This window comes from Dreissena polymorpha, chromosome 3 (genome assembly GCF_020536995.1).
Source record: "Dreissena polymorpha isolate Duluth1 chromosome 3, UMN_Dpol_1.0, whole genome shotgun sequence".
Classification (NCBI taxonomy): Eukaryota; Metazoa; Mollusca; class Bivalvia; order Myida; family Dreissenidae; genus Dreissena; species Dreissena polymorpha.
The window spans coordinates 47,190,729-47,212,701 of NC_068357.1; the positions used below are offsets into that span (position 1 = coordinate 47,190,729).

The following is a 21,973-nucleotide window of genomic DNA, read 5'->3' on the forward strand; positions in this document are numbered from 1 at the left end:
TCCATCACAATTAATTGGATCTGAATTTCAGGCTATAAAACTGGAATTATTGTCTTTATATGGCATTTTGTAAGGTACTTTAACTATTCTCCATAATGAAACTTAAAGTTATTATACCTTTCATGAAGTTACCAAAGACAACACAATTAAGAAGACATATTTAACATAGACATGGTCCGCATACTAGATTTAGCACTTGGTGCGAACATTATGTACATATATTCGTTTAGCTCAACTAATTTACATTTTAATTTTATTTACATCGGATAAGCATGAACTACACTAAGTATTACAATAAGTAATTAAGATGCGAATATATAAAATAATAGTTTACAACACAATTATTGTTTCTGCCAACGATTAGAAAAAAATAATATGGTTGAGTGTTTATTCAGCTCTATCAATAAATGTAGAGTCAATGGTAAGACAAACAACATCACAAAGTGTTTTATATTCCCAAACCATTTTATTACCCAACAGTCGTGGAATTGTGTAACTAAAATTGTGGATATTTATGTCAATTTTAAAATGCAACTGTGAGTCTGCTGTACATGAAACAGGATGCTTCATCCAAGCGATGAGGCGAGCGCGCAACAACGTGTGTGTGTGTTGCGGGCCTTTTCAGGATGTAATATAACGTACAGGTAGTGTGAGGCGAGCGCGCAACAACGTGTGTGTATGTTGAGGGCAGATTCAGGATGTAATATAACGTACAGGTAGTGTGCACGTTCTGATGAGTCGTGTGAGGTCAATGAGAACCATGCCGGCTAATAGTGGGATGGAAGAGCTGGTTGAATGAAAAGTCTTTTATTTTTGCACGGTTAATTTGGTTGCAAATGCATGTCCATTAAACTGGTACTACTTATTTCACTTAGGGTAGTATCAACATACCCGTCTTGGTGGGCATGAATGTAAACATTCCTAAAGTTTGTGACAATTTTTCAAGAATCTTCAATATTTCAATACATATATACAATTATGGCCTACCCTGGTCACAGTTTTTTCCATCCCAGCCAGGCACACACTTGCATGAGTACGCATTCTGGAGATTGCTGCACGTGGCGCCGTTCTTACACGGAGCGGGCGAGCATTCGTTAATATCTAAAATAATGCTTACATTATATTCTTTTATTGGGAAATAACGCTTACATTATATGTAACTTCTTGTACAAAGCGCTTTTATATTTAATTAAGCAATAACTGTCTTAACGCAGTGCTCGTTTTGAACATATGCAACAAAGTGAAGACTTTGAGTGTAAAACGTAGTCTATGCATTTGTGGTGACTGTACAATATTTACAAAACGATAGGACCATTTTTAAACGAATTTATGAAGTTGTCAAATGGCAATACGATTCGTTACGCGATTGATTTGTATGACACTGTAATACTGATAAAAAGCAACTGTTTTACAGGCTGAGTAAAACATAGCATTTTTACATATAGCCACCGAATACGTATGCAAAGGGAATGAAAGAAGTATGTGCGTTTTCAAGTGATTTATAATCATACCCTGATCACAGTAATTGCCTTGCCAGCCCGGTGAGCATGTGCACGAGTACGCGTTCTCAAGATTAATGCACGTGGCGCCGTTCTTACATGGGGCAGGTGCGCATTCGTTGATATCTAAAGCATTAAAACCACCAACATTAATGTCTCAAAAATAAGCAGCGTGGTTAAATTATTAGTTCAGAACAAGCTGTATTGACACAGACACAAAACCATTTCGGTGTTATAATTATAGTATCTTTACAATATATATATATATATATAGTGTGTGTATTTGTGTGTGTAATTACACCTACCCTGATCACAGTTTTTTCCATTCCAGCCCGGTGAACACTGGCACGAATACTGGTTCTGAAGATTGCTGCACGTCGCACCGTACTTACAAGGGTTTGAGGCACATTCGTCGATATCTTTAAGATACATATGTAAATTCATATTATAAATATTGTGTTTGTTTTTAAATTTAGTAAATGCAAAGACGGTATGAATAATGAAGTTAAAACTGAAAAATGTTCAAAGTCCGTATATAACATATGACCGGTTAAAAAGCTCATACTTTTAACAAGTAAAACAAGTGCAATAAACGATGACGTTAATGTTCGGAGAAGATCAGACACTTTCAAATGCGTGACGTTGTTACGGACTGACACGTGTATTATTAACATACCGTTCTTGGTGGGCATGAATGTAAACATTCCTTAAGTATGTAAAAACAAGGCAAGAATCTTCGAAATTCGAATACATGTATACAATTATGGCCTACCCTGGTCACAGTTTTTTCCCTGCCAGCCAGGAACACACTTGCATGAGTACGCATTCTGGAGGTTGCTGCACGTGGCGCCGTTCTTACAAGGAGCGGGCGAGCATTCGTTAATATCTGAAATAACGTTTACATTATATTATTTTATTGGGAAATAACGCTTATACTATATTTAACTTCTTGGACAAAGCGCTTTAATATTAAATTTAGCAATAACTGTCTTAACGCAGTGTTCGTTTTGAACATGTGCAGCAAAGTAAAAAGTAGTCTATGCATTTGTGGTGACTGTACAATATTTACAAAAACGATAGGACCATTTTTAATGGAGTTTATGAAATTTTGTAATGGTAATACAATTCGTTACGCGATTGATTTGTATTACAATGTGTAATAATGATAAAAAGCAACTGTTTTACAGGCTGGATATGACATAGCATTGTTACATATAGCCACCGAATACGTGTTTAAAGGGAATGAAAGATGTATGTGCGTTTTCAAGTAATTCATAGTCATTCCCTAATCACGGTTGTTGCCTTGCCAACCCGGTGAACATGTGGACGAGTACGCGTTTTGAAGATTAGTGCACGTTGCGCCGTTCTTACATGGAACAGGTGCGCATTCGTTGATATCTAAATGATTAAAACCATCAACTTTAATGTATCAAATAATCAGCGTGGTTAAATTATTATTAGTCCAGAACAAGCTGTATTGATACAGATGAATCGATGTGAATATTGCGCCTTGTTAGCGTTATATTTAACTAGCAACAACACACCGCTAAACCGGCAGAATACGACATACACCCGGACGCGGGGTGTATATTAAATGATAAATGGATTTTGTGTTGGTCACATACCCCCAATCAATAATCTGAATGATTCAGGTCTGGTATCAATGTTACAGTATACGCAATAGTTATGGTGTTCAATGCTATACCCTCTATAAAAGGAAACGTACTTAAATTGAAAACACAATTCTCTATATGGGCACTTGCAATTACTTTATGTTTGAATATTTATGTGTGCATTAGTAGGGAAAACAGTGTCGTATACTGCAAATTCAATGTTTTGCTTTTAGGTTGGAGACTAAATGAGACTTTGACTGTTGGTGGGAAAACCTCATTAACTAGAGAAAAACTGGTAGAAAGATTGACTATTGTTTCGCGTCGCGTTCTTTTTACGTACCACATGACCTATCTTTTTTATTGTTTACACCATTTCGGCTTGAAATGCTCTTTAAGAAAAGGTATGGTTATGAGGGTCTCTATGCGCAAAAGTTTGACTTAATTTGTGTGTGTGTTAAAGTTATAGCTTTTGAATAGATTTTGTTAAGGAAATGGTTTAGTTTAATTTGACCTCACTGAGGATCTTGAGAAATCCAAGATGGCGTCCGAGATGGTCGCCGTTTCAGCATTTTGACGTATATTGGTGTATTAGCATGCCTTTATTCATTATTTAGCATCTATTCAACCTAAAATAGAATGATGTTATGAAGCTTTTTAAGTTTTGGAATGAATTCACCAAAATAAAAAAATACCCAAAATGGCTTCCAATAGGGTCTCTTATGCAAATGATTGCAGTTAAAACTCCATCACAATCCTTTGGATCTGAATTCCATGCTATATAAATAAGAATTATTGTCTTTCTGAAAGGCATTGTGTAAGGTCATTTTAAGAATATCAAACAAAACAATCCATTAAACTTGTTATTTTACACTGTACATGAAGAGATTAAAGACAACGAAAATAAAAAGCCACATTTAACATACACATGTTCGTCATAACAGATTTTACACTAGGTACGAACATCATGTACATATTTTTGTTGAGCTCGAAAGATGTATACTTTGATTTAAATATGGTAAGCATGGACTACACAATTAAATTCATTATACTTATTTACTTTTATTCCGCATATAGTAAATAATTGTTTACAGCACTGTTACAACCCGTTTTGCAATAAACCCGTTTTGCAATAAAATTATTGCAAAACGGGTTGGAGTGTCTTATTGCAATATTTTTTTTTTAAACAACCCGTTTTGCAATAAACCCGTTTTGCAATAAAATTATTGCAAAACGGGTTGGAGTGTTTTATTGCATTTTTTTTAACAACCCGTTTTGCAATAAACCCGTTTTGCAATAAAATCACCACACATTTATTTGCAATAATTTCATTGCAAAACGGGTTGGAGTGTCTTATTGCAATGAGAATTTTGTATAACAACCCGTTTTGCAATAAACCCGTTTTGCAATAAAATCATCACTCTTGTATTTATTCAAATGGATTGGAATAGTTAAAAGTGATGTTCAAATTTTGTATTTAAATAATATTGTTTTAAAATAGACAAAACTGTGAGTTAAAACTTAAAATTAAAAAGCATGGAAGGTGGTGAATTTCGAGATTTAATACGATAAAACAAAACAGAATGTGTGTCGAAACGTGTTGAAGTGTCTTCATGCAACGTCAGTTGTGAGTTACAAACCGTTTCGCAATACAATCATCACATATATACTATTTGTTTCAAATTGATTTGAAACGGCATAAAGGAAGTTTAAAATGTCGCCTGCAAGGTAAATATGATACAACTAAACTGAATGTATATATGAAGTGATTTTCACCAATTGGGAAATTAAGTGAAAACAACCCAGAAGTGCAATAACTTTATTGAAAAACGGGTTGGAGTGTTTTATTGCAATTTGTAATTTGTATAACAACCTGTTTAGCAATTAACCCGTTTTTCAAAAATTTTATTGCAAAACGGGTTGGAGCGTCTTATTGCAATTTGAAATTTTTATAACAACCCATTTTGCAATAATAACATGACACATGCATTAACTAATTCAAATGGAATGGAGATTAAAAAGGAAATTTAAAATATCGTATTGAAATAATATTATTTCCAAATATAGACAAAACTGTTAGTTTCCACTAAAAAGTAAAAAGCATTGAAGGCGATGCATTTCGAGATTTAATGCGATAAAACAATACAAAATGTATATAGAAAGTGTTTCAACCTATTTAGTACTGAAGTGAAGATAACGCCGAAATGCAATAATTTACTGAAAAAACGTGTTGAAGTGTCTTCATGCAATGTGAGTTGTGTGTAACAAACCGTTTCGCAATAAAATCATCACATATATACTATTTTTTTCAAATTTCTTTGAAACGGAATAAAGTAAGTTTAAAATGTCGCCTGCAAGGTAAATATGATAAAACTAGGCTGAATGTATATATTTATGAAGTGATTTTCACCAATTGGGGAATTAAATTAAGACAACCCAGAAGTGCAATAATTTTATTGCAAAACGGGTTGGAGTGTTTTATTGCAATTTGTAATTTGTATAACAGCCCGTTTTGCAATAAACCCGTTTTGCAATAATTTTATTGCAAATCGGGTTGGAGCGTCTTATTGCAATTTGAATTTTTTATAACAACCCGTTTTGCAATAAACCCGTTTTGCAATAATACAATGACACGTGTATTAATTAATTCAAATTGATTGTAAACATTAAAAAGGATATTTAAAATATCGTTTTTTTTTTTATTTCCAAATATGGACAAAACTGTTAGTTTCCACTAAAAAGTAAAAAGCATTGAAGGCGATGCATTTCGAGATTTAATGCGATAAAACAATACAAAATGAATATAGAAAGTGTTTCAACCTATTTAGTACTGAAGTGAAGATAACGCCGAAATGCAATAATTTACTGAAAAAACGTGTTGAAGTGTCTTCATGCAATGTGAGTTGTGTGTAACAAACCGTTTCGCAATAAAATCATTACATATATACTATTTTTTTCAAATTTCTTTGAAACGGCATACAGTAAGTTTAAAATGTCGCCTTCAAGGTAAATATGATAAAACTAGAGTGAATGTATATATTTATGAAGTGATTTTCACCAATTGGGGAATTAAATGAAGACAATCCAGAAGTGCAATAATTTTATTGCAAAACGGGTTGGAGTGTTTTATTGCAATTTGTAATTTGTATAACAACCCGTTTTGCAATAAACCCGCTTTGCAATAATTTTATTGCAAAACGGGTTGGAGCGTTTTATTGCAATTTGATTTTTTTTATAACAACCCGTTTTGCAATAAACCCGTTTTGCAATAATACAATGACACGTGTATTAATTAATTCAAATTGATTGTAAACATTAAAAAGGAAATTTAAAATATCGTTTTTTTTATATTTCCAAATATGGACAAAACTGTTGGTTTCCACTAAAAAGTAAAAAGCATTGAAGGCGATGCATTTCGAGATTTAATGCGATAAAACAATACAAAATGTATATAGAAAGTGTTTCAACCTATTTAGTACTGAAGTGAAGATAACGCCGAAATGCAATAATTTACTGAAAAAACGTGTTGAAGTGTCTTCATGCAATGTGAGTTGTGTGTAACAAACCGTTTCGCAATAAAATCATCACATATATACTATTTTTTTCAAATTTCTTTGAAACGGCATAAAGTAAGTTTAAAATGTCGCCTGCAAGGTAAATATGATAAAACTAGGCTGAATGTATATATTTATGAAGTGATTTTCACCAATTGGGTAATTAAATTAAGACAACCCAGAAGTGCAATAATTTTATTGCAAAACGGGTTGGAGTGTTTTATTGCAATTTGTAATTTGTATAACAACCCGTTTTGCAATAAACCCCGTTTTGCAATAATTTTATTGCAAAACGGGTAGGAGCGTCTTATTGCAATTTGAATTTTTTATAACAACCCGTTTTGCAATAAACCCGTTTTGCAATAATACAATGACACGTGTATTAATTAATTCAAATTGATTGTAAACATTAAAAAGGAAATTTAAAATATCGTTTTTTTATATTTCCAAATATGGACAAAACTGTTAGTTTCCACTAAAAAGTAAAAAGCATTGAAGGCGATGCATTTCGAGATTTAATACGATAAAACAACACAAAATGTATATAGAAAGTGTTTCAACCTATTTAGAACTAAAGTGAAGATAACGCAGAAATGCAATAATTTACTGAAAAAACGTGTTGAAGTATCTTCATGCAATGTGAATCGTGTGTAACAAACCGTTTCGCAATAAAATAATCACATTTATACTATTTGTTTCAAATTGATTTGAAACGGTATGAAGGAAGTTTAAAATGTCGTCTGCAAGGTAAAATATGATAAAACTAAGCCGAATGTAAATATGAAGTGATTTTCACCAATTGGGGAATTAAATGAAGACAACCCAGAAGTGCAATTATTTTATTGCAAAACGGGCTGGAGTGTTTTATTGCAATTTGATATTTTATAACAACCCGTTTTGGAATACAATTGTAAACCCGTTTTGCAATGATTTTATTGCAAAACGGGTTGGATTGTCTTATTGCAATTTGAATTTTTATAACAACCCGTTTTGCAATAAACCCGTTTTGCAATAAAATCATCACTCTTGTATTTATTCAAATGGATTGGACTAATTTAAAGGGATGTTCAAATGTTGTATTTAAATGATATTGTTTAAAAAATCCGTATACATTTGAAACTTCCTTAATACTGTTTCTAATCAATTAGTATATCTGTATTGATATTCCTGCAAAACGCGTTGTTATAAAAAAATAACATTGCGAAAACAAACAAATTTAATTCTGGGTTTTCTTCGCATCATTCCCTTTTTTTTAAATCATTTTCTATACACATATTGTGTTATTTATCATATTTTCTCCTGAAATTAATATCTTGCCATGTATTTTATTATTTGGGCAAATCTTACAACACGGTCTAAATATTTTTTAAACTGAAATCCGTACATACGACATTTGAAATGTTCTTTTCACAGTTTCAGATCAATTCGGATTCAATAATACATGTGTGATGATGTTATTGCAAAACGGGTTGTTATAAAAATTTCAAATTGCAATATGACACTCCAACCCGTTTTGCAAAATACTATTGCAAAACGGGTTGTTGTAAATAATAAAAAAATGCAATAAGACACTCCAACTATTGCATTTCAGGATGTTTTTTTTTTCAATTAAATCAATTTTTTCAATGCCTTTTATTTTTTGGTCGAATCTAACACCTCTGTCTTATTTTGGAAACAATCCTTTTAAACGACATTTGAGAATTCTTTTTAAAGTTATTAATCAATTGGAATCAATTAGTACACCATGTGTGATTAATGAGTGCAAAACTAGTTTATTGCAAAACGGGCTGTTTTTTTACATTGCAATAAGCTATTGCAAGCCGTTTTGCTATTAAATTATTGAATTTCTGGGTTTAGTTCGCTTGAATATGAAATTGGTTAAGTTCTTTTTATATATACATTCTGTGTTTGTTTATCACATTTACTCATGAAATTGGTCACTTTCAATGTCTGTTAATATTTGGTCGAATCTGACACCTCTGTCTTATTATATACAAACTCCCTGAACACGACATTTGAATATTTCTTTCCAACGTTTCAAATCAATTTGAATCAATAAGTACATGTGTAATGAGTTTATTGCAAAACGGTTTGTTAAAGAGAATGCACATTGCAATAAAACACTGCAAACCGATTGGCAATAAAAATATTGTAAAACGGGTTTACATTGTATTGCAAAACGGGTTGTTATAAAAAAGATCCAATTGCAATAAAACACTCCAACCCGTTTAGCAACTCGAAATCGAGCCTATGGGTATTTGGTCCCGCGAAAAAATTAATTGCGTAGGAGTGTGAGTCATTTCAGCGTTGGATTGTTATTGCATGCCTATTATCAGCGAATGTTCAAGCTTTAAATATTGTTTTAACATAGAGCGGTCAATAGTTTCACTAAAAACGGATTAGGAAATTTTATCCTGTACGTTTCAATCATGCACTCAATGGAAATTCGTTGGTTCATTTCAATCGTGGATGTAGCAACTCAAAATCGAGCCTAGTGGCATTTGGTCCCGAGATTATATTGACTGTGTAAGAGTATGAATATTGCAACTGAGCAGCGAGTAGTATTCGTGTTATAACCAAAGCCGGGACTTGCACCCAGATTTCTTCTCCCTCGAAGAAGGAAAAGCGTTCTGCTTTGAACTACTGTGGTTGTATAAACACGTTTCATACAAGCTACATGATCAAGAGGTGTCACTCAGCGTTTGTACGGGCTTGTGACCGTTCTTTTCACAGCGAAATGAAAAGAGCCGCTTTACCACCTTGCGATATGCAATACGGACTAGCATACTAGCAAATATAGCAGTAACTTTTGTCATACAATCATGAAGAAACATTGGCCTTTCGGCGATGGCTAAACCTCAGAAATCCCATTCAAATAGATATTTTTCACATCTTGCAGAAATGTGCTGTTGCATAATTTCTCAAAAATATCCTAAATCAGATAATATACAATAACATGTGGACATCTGTTCCAGTATCTTGCAAGACGAATAACTATTAGTGGAGCTGTAACATAGCACAACCTTAGATATGCTACTGCCTTCCAACTGTGTTATTTTACCAAATATGTTAGATTGATCAGACACGACAGATTTTCATACCAACTACACGTGAACAAAACACGTTCGTATCAAACTGCAAAATTGCATTGTAGTGTTTGCAGACCACCTGCTGCTGAGAATTGTCTTCTACTATACAATACATACCAATCATGACTACATCTCACGACCAAATCAACAACGCAAGCTAGCGACAACCTCATCTGTGGTGCTAACATAGAGATATATTATAGCGTAAGTTTAACCCGTTTTTGTCGTGATACGAATTCGCATGTGCCCGTTGAGAGCATGTGTTTGTGCCTACTGATTTGAAACATCAACACCTTTACTATACATTGCTACACACCAATCTCGACTACATTTCACAATCAAAACAAACATACAAGCTAGCTAGCGACAAGCTAAAACGTTTTAGCAGCGTTGAAGCGACACTGCTTTCCAAAATATTCAAGCAGGTGTATGAATGTGCTTACAGGTCTGTAACATTGATGCTACTATACTATATATTACATCTCACAACCAAATCATAGCGTTGAAGCGATACTGCTTTTCAAAATATTCAAGCAGTTGTGTAACTTACTGGCGTTTCAAAATGAGAACATTCGAGTTGTTGAGATTCAAATACGGTTGTAGACTGTAGTGGAGCGAAAGGTTTTTAATTGGAATTAGCTAGCAATTCTGAGAATGTCATGAAAGTCGCTCAAATCGATGTATATATCATTTTTTCATCATCAACTCATCAACTTTCTATCAACTCAAATAGAAATAATCACTTAACGTTATGTGTATTGTGTTTTTGTTCGTATTTTCTACATGCGAAATATGAAGCCTAAATACTGATAAATGTTTATTTTGATGTTTCTCATTGAAAGACAAGCTATACCTATCGTCGTGCAAAATGTGTATGCAGTTAAAAGCGAGTAACTGCTTTGAGTTTACGAGTCGCCTTATGTAAGTCTCAACACGAGTAGTTCGTTAGGCGCAATTAATGTTCAACGCAACATTGAGTAGCATAGTTTGTGTCCATATGGCAAATATCTAATAACGTTGAGAGTCATTCATATACTTTTATTTATCATGTTCCCTCAAATAAAAGTTTGAAAGTTTTTTGCTTTGTACGATTGAAAGCTAGTGGTGTCACTCGGCGTTTTCACGGACTTGTGACCGTTCCTCTTGTCTGAGTACAAGAGAAGTCGCCTTCCCACCCCAGCCCTAGCAGACTTTGTGCATTGAAGCACTTAATAGAAATGTTATTGCTCGGTCATCGGTCAGGTTCGGTCAACGCGTGCCTGCGTTTCTGAGAGAGCCAGATTAAGATATTTCGTGTCACCGTACGAAAATACCATGGTGTCGCATAGCAAAGCACAGGCATGTCACCATGCGTGCCTACCACCCTTCCAACAGCGCAACAATGTGGTGTTGAAAGGATTCCCAGATAGTGTCGAAAGTATTGACGGTCATAACGGGGACGAGTTGCTTTATAGCGCCTCATTTCGTATTGACTTGCAACCCCGCCCTAGACCGCTACACAGCTAACTGGGCAGGACTCCATCTGACTATCAATCTCAGCGATCATAGTTTTGAAAAACGTCTGCTTTTTAATTGTTGGTATTTGGTACTTGGAGTCTCTTGTGCCAAAGTAGAGACTTACTTTTTGTTTAAAGATGAAGCAATCATTAACTGGTTGGTAGTCTTAACAGTGCGTCAAGATAAGCACCGTGAAAACATTTTAGCACCGAAATACCGAGGTGTTCACCCCCAAGTGCTATCAGTGCGCTTCACACTTGTGGAGTCTTAAACCCCTCGGCCGCCCAAACACAGTTAATGACTGTTAATGTTTATTTTTTGTTTGATTTTGGTATTGCATAGTTTAAACACAAACACATACATCAATACATCAATATTGCTGGCCAGCGCAATAAAACAAGGAAAAAAAGGTAGGAGAACAATCTCCTTTAGTTTTCATGTAAAAACATAAACATAAACATACACACTGTCAACACTTGCCACTTGCAACACCGAGTTCGTTTCAGTTCAGAATGTACACATTTTTCGATCGACACACATTCGCAATGTTACATGGATTCACAAAGATACATGGATTCACAAAGTTGCACTGATGTCCATACGCGGGCCAATGTTCGAGTTATCGGTGCGATGGACCCACGGTTTTGTCGCAGCTGTACGCCACACGTATGCATTGACTACTCGGTGTTCACATCAAGGTTTGTATATTGGCACTGAAAATAGAAAAGCAAATTGTGTTAAACAGTAAACGATGAAAGTAAACAGCCTGAAATGATAAAAACATGCATGTGTAATATACCATGTATCAAATAAAATAGTAAACACAAACTGCTAAAGAAAAACACACAACTCTACCAACTGTTTAACTGATACTTACTTTTTTGTTTTGTGTTGCATGTTCAGGCGCCTTTCTGTCACTGCTCGTCTAGCAGTACAGCTGAAATGAAATAGAAAGCATGATCAGAAACTTTCATTGTAATTGTACAACTTACAATTTATGTGCACAATTTTGCATTTAAGTATAACATACAGTAAAACAATTTCAACTAATACTCACTTTTTTGTTGTGTTGTTTCCACAAAGGCGCCTTGTTGTCACTGCTCGCCTGGTAGTAAAGCTGACTCGTCAAGTAGTAGAGAACACTCGTCTAGCAGTAAAGCTGAAATGAAATCGAAAGCATGATTAGAAACTTTTGAATGTGTTTGTACAGATTACAATTTATAAACACAATATTGAACTGTAACAGTAAACATGAAACAGATAACAATTTTACTTACCTATGTTGTCTTCGCTGAAATACAAAAGTCATGTTCATAGCAATCATAGCATATTAACACACAATGAATACAACTCAAAACTTTTAGTAAGAAACTCAGTACTTACTTTGTATTTTGTATCCAATCCCTCTGCGGGCAATCTTCTTCAGTCCACAATCGAGCTGAAATCAAGACTCAATGCATACATGTAAATTTTGCCAAATAACAAACAGAACTGTGAACCAAAACTTTAACTAAACAAAACTAACTTTTCAACTGTAATGGTACTCACCTCTGGCAACTGAAATCATACAGACATTTTGCATAGCACAATACATTTTTAGTTTGAAGATAAGAATGATTTAATGAACATTTTACTTACACAAAGCATAAATATAAAAGACATGCTATGATGAAAAAAACAATATGTATACAAAATTATACATAAAAAAACACACTATACTTACCATTGCTGACCTGAAATTGAAAAAAGCACATTTTGTATAGCAGAATACAAGTCATCAAAACAGTTCAATATGAAAATTAAAGAAAGTTTGTGTACTTACCACAGCCATACTGAAATGAAAAAGAAACACATTTTACAATGCAAAATACAGGTCATCAAAACAGTTCAATATGAAAGGCAATTGTACTTACCACAGCCATACTGAAATGAAAAAGAAACACATTTTACAATGCAGAATACAGGTCATCAAAACAATTCACTATGAAATTATAGAAAGTTAGTGTACTTACCAACAGGCTACTGAAATGAAAAAAACATTAAGCATTGCATAGTAGTATACAAGTCATCAAAACAGTTCAATATGAAAATTAAAGAAGGCAATTGTACTTACCACAGGATACTGAAATGAAAAACAGACATTTTACAATGCAGAATACAGGTCATAAAAACAGTTCAATATTAAATTATAGAAAGTTTGTGTACTTACCACAGCCATACTGGAATGAAAACAACATTTAGCAATGCATAATAATCAAGACTTACCTAGCTGATCTTGAATCATTCTCTGTTTCTCAATTTCTCACTTGTCAAAAAGTCTGCTCTGTAACGACCCACCACTCAAATCTGAAAAATAGTTAAGCAGAACAAAGCACAACACAAACCAAAAGAGTAGTTCACTTACCTCATATTTTGTGCAGAGTTTTAACAGCCAATTTTCTTCTTGAAACCTGTATTCGTCTCTTTTTTGACCCACTGTGGAACAGTCACAGCAATGTAAGTCTGAAACATAGAAGGGCATAACAACACAACATACAAACCAGTATATTTGTTTCGACTTACCTTGTGGCTACAGTCAAGACACAGCTGCTGAATTTCTTTTCTGTCACAAGCTGTCAAAACATCTCTGCAATGTTAACCTGAAACATAGTAAGAAAGAGAAACATTTTGTATACAACATAGTAAACACTTACCTTGTTTAAAGAGCTGAGTTGCAGCAGTGATTCTTTATTGAAATCTTTTTCTTTTCCCTCACTGCATGAGAGACCTGAAAAATAGCATGCAAAGCAAGACACTGTTTGTATGTCTACTCTGAAACAGAGCAAAATAAAGCATACATGGTACTTATAAAACAAACACATTGTTCCACTTACCCTTCTTCAACAGTTTAGTCACAGCAGTTGATATCCTTATTCACAGTTGAGGCTACTATGAGACCTTTTCTGCATGTGAATCTGAAACAGAGCAAAGCAAAGTATGCATGGTAAATATCAAACAAAACACTTACCTTTCTGCAATGCTCAGCTCTGTTCGACTGTCAAATATTCAGGTCATGTCATATCTGAAACGAACTAAATCAAAACATGCACAGTACACAATTATTGATAAAACCTTGAAACAATTGTATGCTTCATAGCTTTGTGTTGTGTTTTTTTTACTATACATATCACAGACAACTGGCGACCACAAAAGAGTACATACATTTTTTGTATTACTCAAACATTGCTGTATTAAGCTCACACTCATGAATACCAACCGACAGAGTTGTTATAGAGTGATAATCCCTAAAACTGTAAAAAAGAATCGAAATCAGTTTTCATTCATCATGATTTATTGAAACAAATGTATACTACAATACTCACCACAGCCAACTGAAATGAAATAGAAATGTTAACAGCATGCAAACAAATGTTAACCAATATCAAATCGTCTATAATAAATAACAACAAAAGCATTTCGATACACATAGTAAGTGTTCACCATCATAGTACATCATCAGTTAGTTCGACATCCCACGGTTGCTCAAGTGTTACTGGCTAGCATTTACCCTTTTCAGTAAACCGTCACACATCAGCATTTTTAGACACAAGTACTGTGCAATTCAACCCTTGTTATCATCTTTCACAGACTTCTATGAGTAAACAACTGAAAAATATAAAACGTTTGTACTCACTGTTTGGCAGCTCCAAGAAACACGTCTGTACTGCTTGCCATCTGGACATCAACTGAAACAAAACATCTGAAAACACACATACATTTTAAACGTTTTTGAACAAAAATCAACACAGAGCAGAGCTAAGCTGCAGCAGTTAATCTTTCTTAAAATTGAATTCTCCATCTCTGCATAGCACACATGAAAAATAGCATAACATCACATTACAGCAGTCAATGAAAACAAAAATTTGATCGACTTACCTTGCTTCTGTAGAGTTGAGTAACAGACGTGGAAATCTTCTTCCATGTGTAAACCAGTGACTCGAATCTGAAATAAAGTAAAGAACACATTGTACAACTCAAATCAATGAATTAAAACTTACCTTACTTTTGATGAATTGTGTCTCAGCAGTTGAAATCCTGTTTAATTTCTGCATGTGAAATCTGAAACAGAGCAAAGCACGCATGTTACAAATTAAACAAACACAAGTGTTACACTTACCCTGTTTGCAAGTCCCAATCACTTTCTCAACAATGTTCCTCTTCTTGATTCGTCTTCGTCGCTGTCAGCAAGTACACCTGAAACATAAAAGCATGCACAAAACATCCCATATAACAACTATTTTGTACTTACCATATGAGTGCTTTTCTGTTCAGGTCAGCTTGAAAACCCATCACTGCCATCAGCATCTGAAAAATAGTACATCACAAACAAACAAACAAACATAACATATCATAAAAACAGTTTAACACAACAGATATGAGAGCTCTCGCAACCACGTCTGTTCTGTTCGACTGTCCAAAAGCAAGTGACAGTACTTCAATTCACTAACATTGAGAAATTCTAAACTTACCTTCAAGGCTTGTTGAGTAGCTCTAAAAACAAGACTGCTTGGCTCCACTGTTCACTCCAACTGTCATATCATCACTGGATAAGCACTCCTGAAATGTATTAAAACAAAACATGCATAGAACAAACATTCAGTCAAAAGTACTTATACTTTCACTTTGTCACTGCCCTGTGCTCAACTCCAGTCAGCATGACATCTCTGCTTGAAAGTCTGAAACATATAAAAACATGCAATGCAAAACAAACATAGTTACTTACCTTCTAGCATATTGTTGGAGCTCCAGAAAACACGACTGTTCACTTCAGCTGCCAGACTTGAACTGCCAGCACACATCTGAAAATCTGAACAAAGCATTCATGTTCCATACTGTACTAGCCGTATGATTTTGAGTTACTGACATACTTATCATCCAAAAAAAGAGTACATGAAAATCTAGCAAAAAATAGGTTTTCATCTGTTCACGAGTTATACTCTGAAAGAAACCATGATGATGACAAAACTCACTTTATCTCTTCTTTTGTCAAAACACAAGTGTTCATTGTGAAATTTAACAAACTTACCTTTTCGTTTCCCAGCTCTGTTCAAATGTCAGGTCTACATTTCATGTCAAATCTGAAAAAGATCTACATCGAAAAATGCATAGCACACAATCTGTGTTAAAACAGTAACTGTTTGTTGTATTCAAAGCTCCGTGTATTTTTCACTTTACACATCACAGACAACTGGCGACCACAAACGTAGAAACATTTCTGTACTACTCAAAACATTGCTGTATGAACGCCAACCGACATATTTTTGTTATAGACTTATAGTCCCTAAAACTGTTCAAAAAGAATCAAAAGCAGTTTTCAGTCATAATCTTTTATTGAATTCTATACATAGGCAATACAATCTACAGTACTCACCACAGCCCACTGAAATTAAACATCATGAAATATACATGTAAAGCAATACATTTATCATATTATAGTGCATATCAACAAATGCAATTCAATAAATTTTATGCATTCAGTAAGTGTTCACCATCATGTTACATCATCAGTTCGATTAGCATCACCACAATACATCAACTCATAATACTGGTTAGCATTGAGCTCATGCTATAGCTATCATACATCAGCATTCATAGACACTAAAAATCAAGTAATATCTACAGTACTCACCACAGCACACTGGAACAAAATAGAAATGTTAACAGCATGCAAATACAAGTAAAGCAATATCATATTTAGTACATATAAGAAAAGTATGTCAATACACCATCATATTACACCATCAGTTCGTTTCACATTCCCACGGTAGCTCAACTCTTAGTACTGGCTAGCATTTAGCCTTTTCAATAAACATTCAGCATTTCTAGACACAAGCACTGATTAATTCTACCCATCATATCATCATTCACATCATTCCATACTAAGTGTACAATAACAGTTTTCATTAAGCATCGTTAACTAAAAACCACACATACAAGTTAAATCTGCAATACTCACCACAGCCCACTGGAATAAAATAGAAATGTTAACAGCATGCAAATACAAGTAAAGCAATATCATATTTAGTACATATAAGCACATGCATTTAATATTTTTGCAACATTTTTCCATCATATGTTCGCTTCCTCAAAATAGCTCAATGAATATTCTGTTCCACCATCATCCACTATTATCGCTCATCACAACATATCGACACTGTATCAGCACTGAGTAATTTCTACCCAACACATTACAACCATCATACATCATCACGCAACTTGTAAACAGTAAAACGAAAAAAATGTGTACTCACGTTTTTTGTAGACAGCAGCTCGATGAACACGTCCGCACAGCTCGACATCTGAACCTCAACTGACAGTCAATCGCTTGACACCACAACATAAATTTAATTATTCACAACAGTCAGAGCTTAAAAAAACACGTCCGATCAGTCCGATGTCAAAACTTAAAGTGAAGTCAAGTCGTTCAAAAAAATTAATGTAAGTCAAACATTTCATATATAACGCTCACAAAAGTTCGTTGTCAGTCAATACTAAACGTTCAAAAGTTAACATCGCATAAGAGTATGATTTCATTTCACAACTCAAGTCAAAGTCAAGTTGTTATCTCATAACAATAACCTAACACTTCAGTCATCCAGTCATTCAACAACCTGAGTACCAAGTCGCTATTCTATAACGCGAAAACTTTTCATCAATAGTCAGAGCTCACGAAAGTACGTCCGTCTTCGTCAACGTTCAAAAGTCAACTGAAACTTTTTAATCGTAAAAATATTTCAAAGTCAAATTTTTTTCAGAGCTCACAAAAACAAGTCTGTCTTTGTCAAAGACCATCAGTCAACTAAGATTCTGTCGTAGTAAAAAAAATTTAAAAGTCAAAACTTTTTTCAGAGCGCTTTAAAAACACGTCCGTATTGGTCAATGTCCAAGCCGCAACTGAGCGTTTTTTACCCGCGCAGTTCAAATTATAATTAGGTCACGACGTCGAGAGCTTCGAAAAACACGTCCGAACCCTTCAACGACCAAACGAAAAATGACAGAAAAGCACATGGAAAATGTTTATTCTTCATGATTTGAGTTACGATCGAATGTGTATTTGATGACAAATCTAAAAATCATACTTACCATGCAAAAATCCTACAAATATTGACTTTGTGATGATATTTTTTCATGACCATACAAGCCGAAATATTCACACTCACAGCTTAAATGGGCATAAAAATTGATAAGCACGAGTCCGTACAATCCATCCAGTATTTCCTTCGAGTTAAAGCAAATCCATGGTCTTTAGGTCTCAAATTTTGTTATGAGGCGTACTCAACGCAGATTTTTATAGTCAATGTTAAAACGACAAAAGGCGAGTATATAAAAAAATCTAGTCAAACATAGATTTACTAACCTATCATTCTGAAATAATCCTAGATCATATCAAATATGTGAGTAATCCATCAAAATATTTATTACTGAACATTTAACATCAGCACAAAATATTCCCGTATACCCATTTAGTTTTCTACATAGCCTGAACAATTCAATATTTATTTTCAATTCCGAGAACTCAAATGTTTTCATGACGTTCGACTGACGAAAGCAGCTCGATATGATTTCGCACTAACTTTATTAAAGAGCAACTATCGCGCTGTGATTTTTTCAACTGTGTTTTGTGATTTGTACTAGTACAACGAAGATATAGAAAATAAATATCAAACCACATATATCAAAATGTTCAGCACACTGGCGCCTACACAATGATATACAAATAGTATGGTTATGTGTACAATTGTTCTTGAAAATTTGAAATATCGAGAAAATTTGCGTTAAAATCAAAATTTCATAACTCGCGCGTTCGATTTTGTATACACAAATAGTACCAGTATGAGCGCATCGAAATTTCGGTTCATCTGGTGAAAATTTTATGGAATTTGGACAACTGGTTCTATAGATATTGCACTTAAACCACTGTCAAAGAAACACAATTTTCTATCGTCGATATGTAAACACCCCTTTAAGTTGAAAGATGAGTTTCATTGAAATGACGTCGTCGATTTGCACTGACAACGAAGGGTCAAAATTACGATTCATGAAATGTGTGTTTGTTTTTATATGGTTTTCTGCCCGTATTATTGCAGCGTTTTACAAAAACATCAAGTATGTTACACCAAAATGCACAGAAATAAATTCCCCATCGCATGATGCAAATATTACTGTATCATATTGCGAAATGAAAATCTTTTCTTCATATCAACCCAAGTTTTACCAATAAACAGAAATTTTGACATATATCCACTTATCTACTTGCAAAATATTTAAACTCTTATTGTTCCTCTCTGATTGCTGGTTATGGTAATGAAAATTTCATCGAAATGCGTTCACGCGTTATTGTGACAGTTAAAATAAACCGCTTCGATACAAACACAGTTTTATCAACTATTCGCTATCTAACGACGTTCGGTTTAACTCGATACTTTAAAGTTCAAAATTTCTATAAGCACGAATGCGTTTTCTCTCAGCAGTATTCTTGTAATTAGACCTATTGTGGAGTATCATACATCAAAATGTGCAGAACAGAATTCCTTATCGAATGGTATCAATTGTTTTATACTTGTCTTAAATGGGAATTTTTTTTCTTGTCAGCGAAGTGATTTTCATGCGAAAAACTAAGAATTTCTACCAAATGCGAATATGTTAGCAAAAAATGATCCCCACAAAACTTGTTGCTATTATCGTGTTTCATATTAATGCGAAAATGTTATGTTGATCGGTCAAATGGTTGGGAAGAAACGCGAAGTTAAACTTTGTACGAAATCACTGTTCTATTCGCAGAGAGTTTTCGACGTTGAGTCAAAATGTAAAGTTAAAGACAGAAATGCGTTTAGTACGAAATCGTTATCGCACTGTATTTTTGTTGTGTCTAAACATACGGTAAAGTGTAATATATAAAAATGCGTGGAATCGAATTTCCTACAAGCTAGTACCAAAATAACGATAAATGCTCATTACACAAAAAAGTTTTCTTGTTAGCGAATTTTGCAAAGTTGAATATCTGATACAATAAGTCGTGTGAGAACAATATAGGTGAAACAAAAATTGTAGCTATCATGCGGTTAAATATTGTGGTGAAAATTTCATCTGAATATCATGAGGCGTTCTCGAAAGAATTGAGTTAAACCGATGCATTTTAAACTCCTTTCCCTCGCTTGTTTACATGCATATGAATGACGTTGTAAAAAATCTAAAGTTAAAGACAGAAATGCGTTTAGTACGAAATCGTTATCGCACTGTATTTTTGTTGTGTCTAAACATACGGTTAAGTGTAATATATAAAAATGCGTGGAATCGAATTTCCTACAAGCTAGTACCAAAATAACGATAAATGCTCATTACACAAAAAAGTTTTCTTGTTAGCGAATTTTGCAAAGTTGAATATCTGATACAATAAGTCGTGTGAGAACAATATAGGTGAAACAAAAATTGTAGCTATCATATGATGCAATACTGTGGTGAAAAAATCATCTAAATATCAAGAGACGCTATCGAGCAAAATGAGTTAAACCGATGTAACTTAACATCTTGTTTCGTTTGTTTACATGGATAAAAGACGACGTTGTAAAAATCTAAAGTTAAAGACAGAAATGCGTTTAGTACGAAATCGTTATTGCACTGTATTGTTTGTGTGTTTAGACAGACGTTTAAGTGTAATACATCAAAATGCGTGGAATTGAATTTCCTACAAAATCATACCAAAATGAAGATAAATGCTCTTAACACGAAAAAGTTTTCTTCTTAGCGAATTTTGCAAAATTGAATATCTGACACAATGAGTCGTGTGAGAACAATATAGGCGAGACAAAAATTGTAGCTATCATATGATAGAATATTGTGGTGAACATTTCATCTGGATATTATGAGTGGTTTCAAAGAAAATTGACTTAAACCTCATTGTAAGATATTGCACCCAAGCCAAAGTTGTTTTCATGGATAGAAATGACGTTCGAGCTACAGTACATGTGTGCTTTAAAAGTCAATTCATGATTACAGGCAAAATGGTTTTCGGCTAGTCTTGATCAAGCGATACAATAGACATACAAGCATGTCATATCAAAATATGTGGAATTACATGCTCTTCATGTTGATATCAGTTTTGTTTCAAAAAGCGATAGAATGAAAAAGTTTTCTTGTTGCGAACGTTTTCAAAGTGATTTTTATCACATAAGCATGTATGTTGGAACAAAAATATCAATAGAAAAGTTGTAGCTATCAATAAGCTGGGCATTGTACTTTAAATTTGATAGTGATGACTTGAACAGTTCCGGAGAAATTTGACTTAAACCTCGGTGTACGATATTTTACTCAAGGTTGTTTACATAAAGCGAAATGACGTACTACATGTAATGAATTTTTGCGCGATGTCGATTTAAAGAAAATGTTGCGTTTAACTCGTGTTCAATCGAAATGTTTCACATACATACAAAGTGATATACACCAAATTCTTCGGAAAACAATTCCCTATTCAGCGGTACATATTTTGTTTATGAAAACGAAAAGGCAAAAAAGTTTTCTTCATACACAAGATTTCGGACAGATATTTAACATAGAAACATATATTTCAGGGCAAACTAATCAGTACGTAATTGTAGCATATAGCCATCTGTGTCATGCACTGAAAATTTCATATTGATATTTTGAGTGGTTTCAAAGAAAATGCACTTAAACCTCGTTGTACGATA

The 21,973-nt window shown here is 34.0% G+C and overlaps 1 protein-coding gene and 1 long non-coding RNA gene across 33 annotated transcripts in view; both read right to left on the reverse strand.

Annotated features, from left to right (window-relative positions):
- The window catches only part of LOC127874014 (fibropellin-1-like), a 116,581-nt gene that overhangs the window by 15,251 nt on the left and 79,357 nt on the right, over window positions 1-21,973 (reverse strand). Inside the window, exons 6-9 of the mRNA XM_052418122.1 lie at window positions 2,272-2,385; window positions 1,805-1,918; window positions 1,512-1,625; window positions 988-1,101 (exon numbers count right to left, since the gene is read on the reverse strand). Of these exons, the coding sequence (XP_052274082.1) occupies window positions 988-1,101; window positions 1,512-1,625; window positions 1,805-1,918; window positions 2,272-2,385 (456 nt within the window). The remainder of the gene's footprint in view (window positions 1-987; window positions 1,102-1,511; window positions 1,626-1,804; window positions 1,919-2,271; window positions 2,386-21,973) is intronic.
- LOC127874015 (uncharacterized) lies at window positions 10,921-18,745 on the reverse strand. Of its 32 annotated transcripts, XR_008046526.1 has the most exons (8): window positions 17,540-18,192; window positions 15,406-17,253; window positions 15,165-15,231; window positions 14,923-14,974; window positions 12,633-14,620; window positions 12,307-12,408; window positions 12,127-12,186; window positions 10,921-11,962 (listed from the first exon to the last, which is right to left on the reverse strand). It is a non-coding gene; the product is annotated as an uncharacterized LOC127874015 (long non-coding RNA). The 32 variants fall into 32 exon arrangements; XR_008046515.1 differs by having other exon boundaries at window positions 12,633-15,845; window positions 16,012-16,095; window positions 16,315-17,253; XR_008046527.1 differs by having other exon boundaries at window positions 12,633-15,482; window positions 15,758-15,845; window positions 16,012-17,253.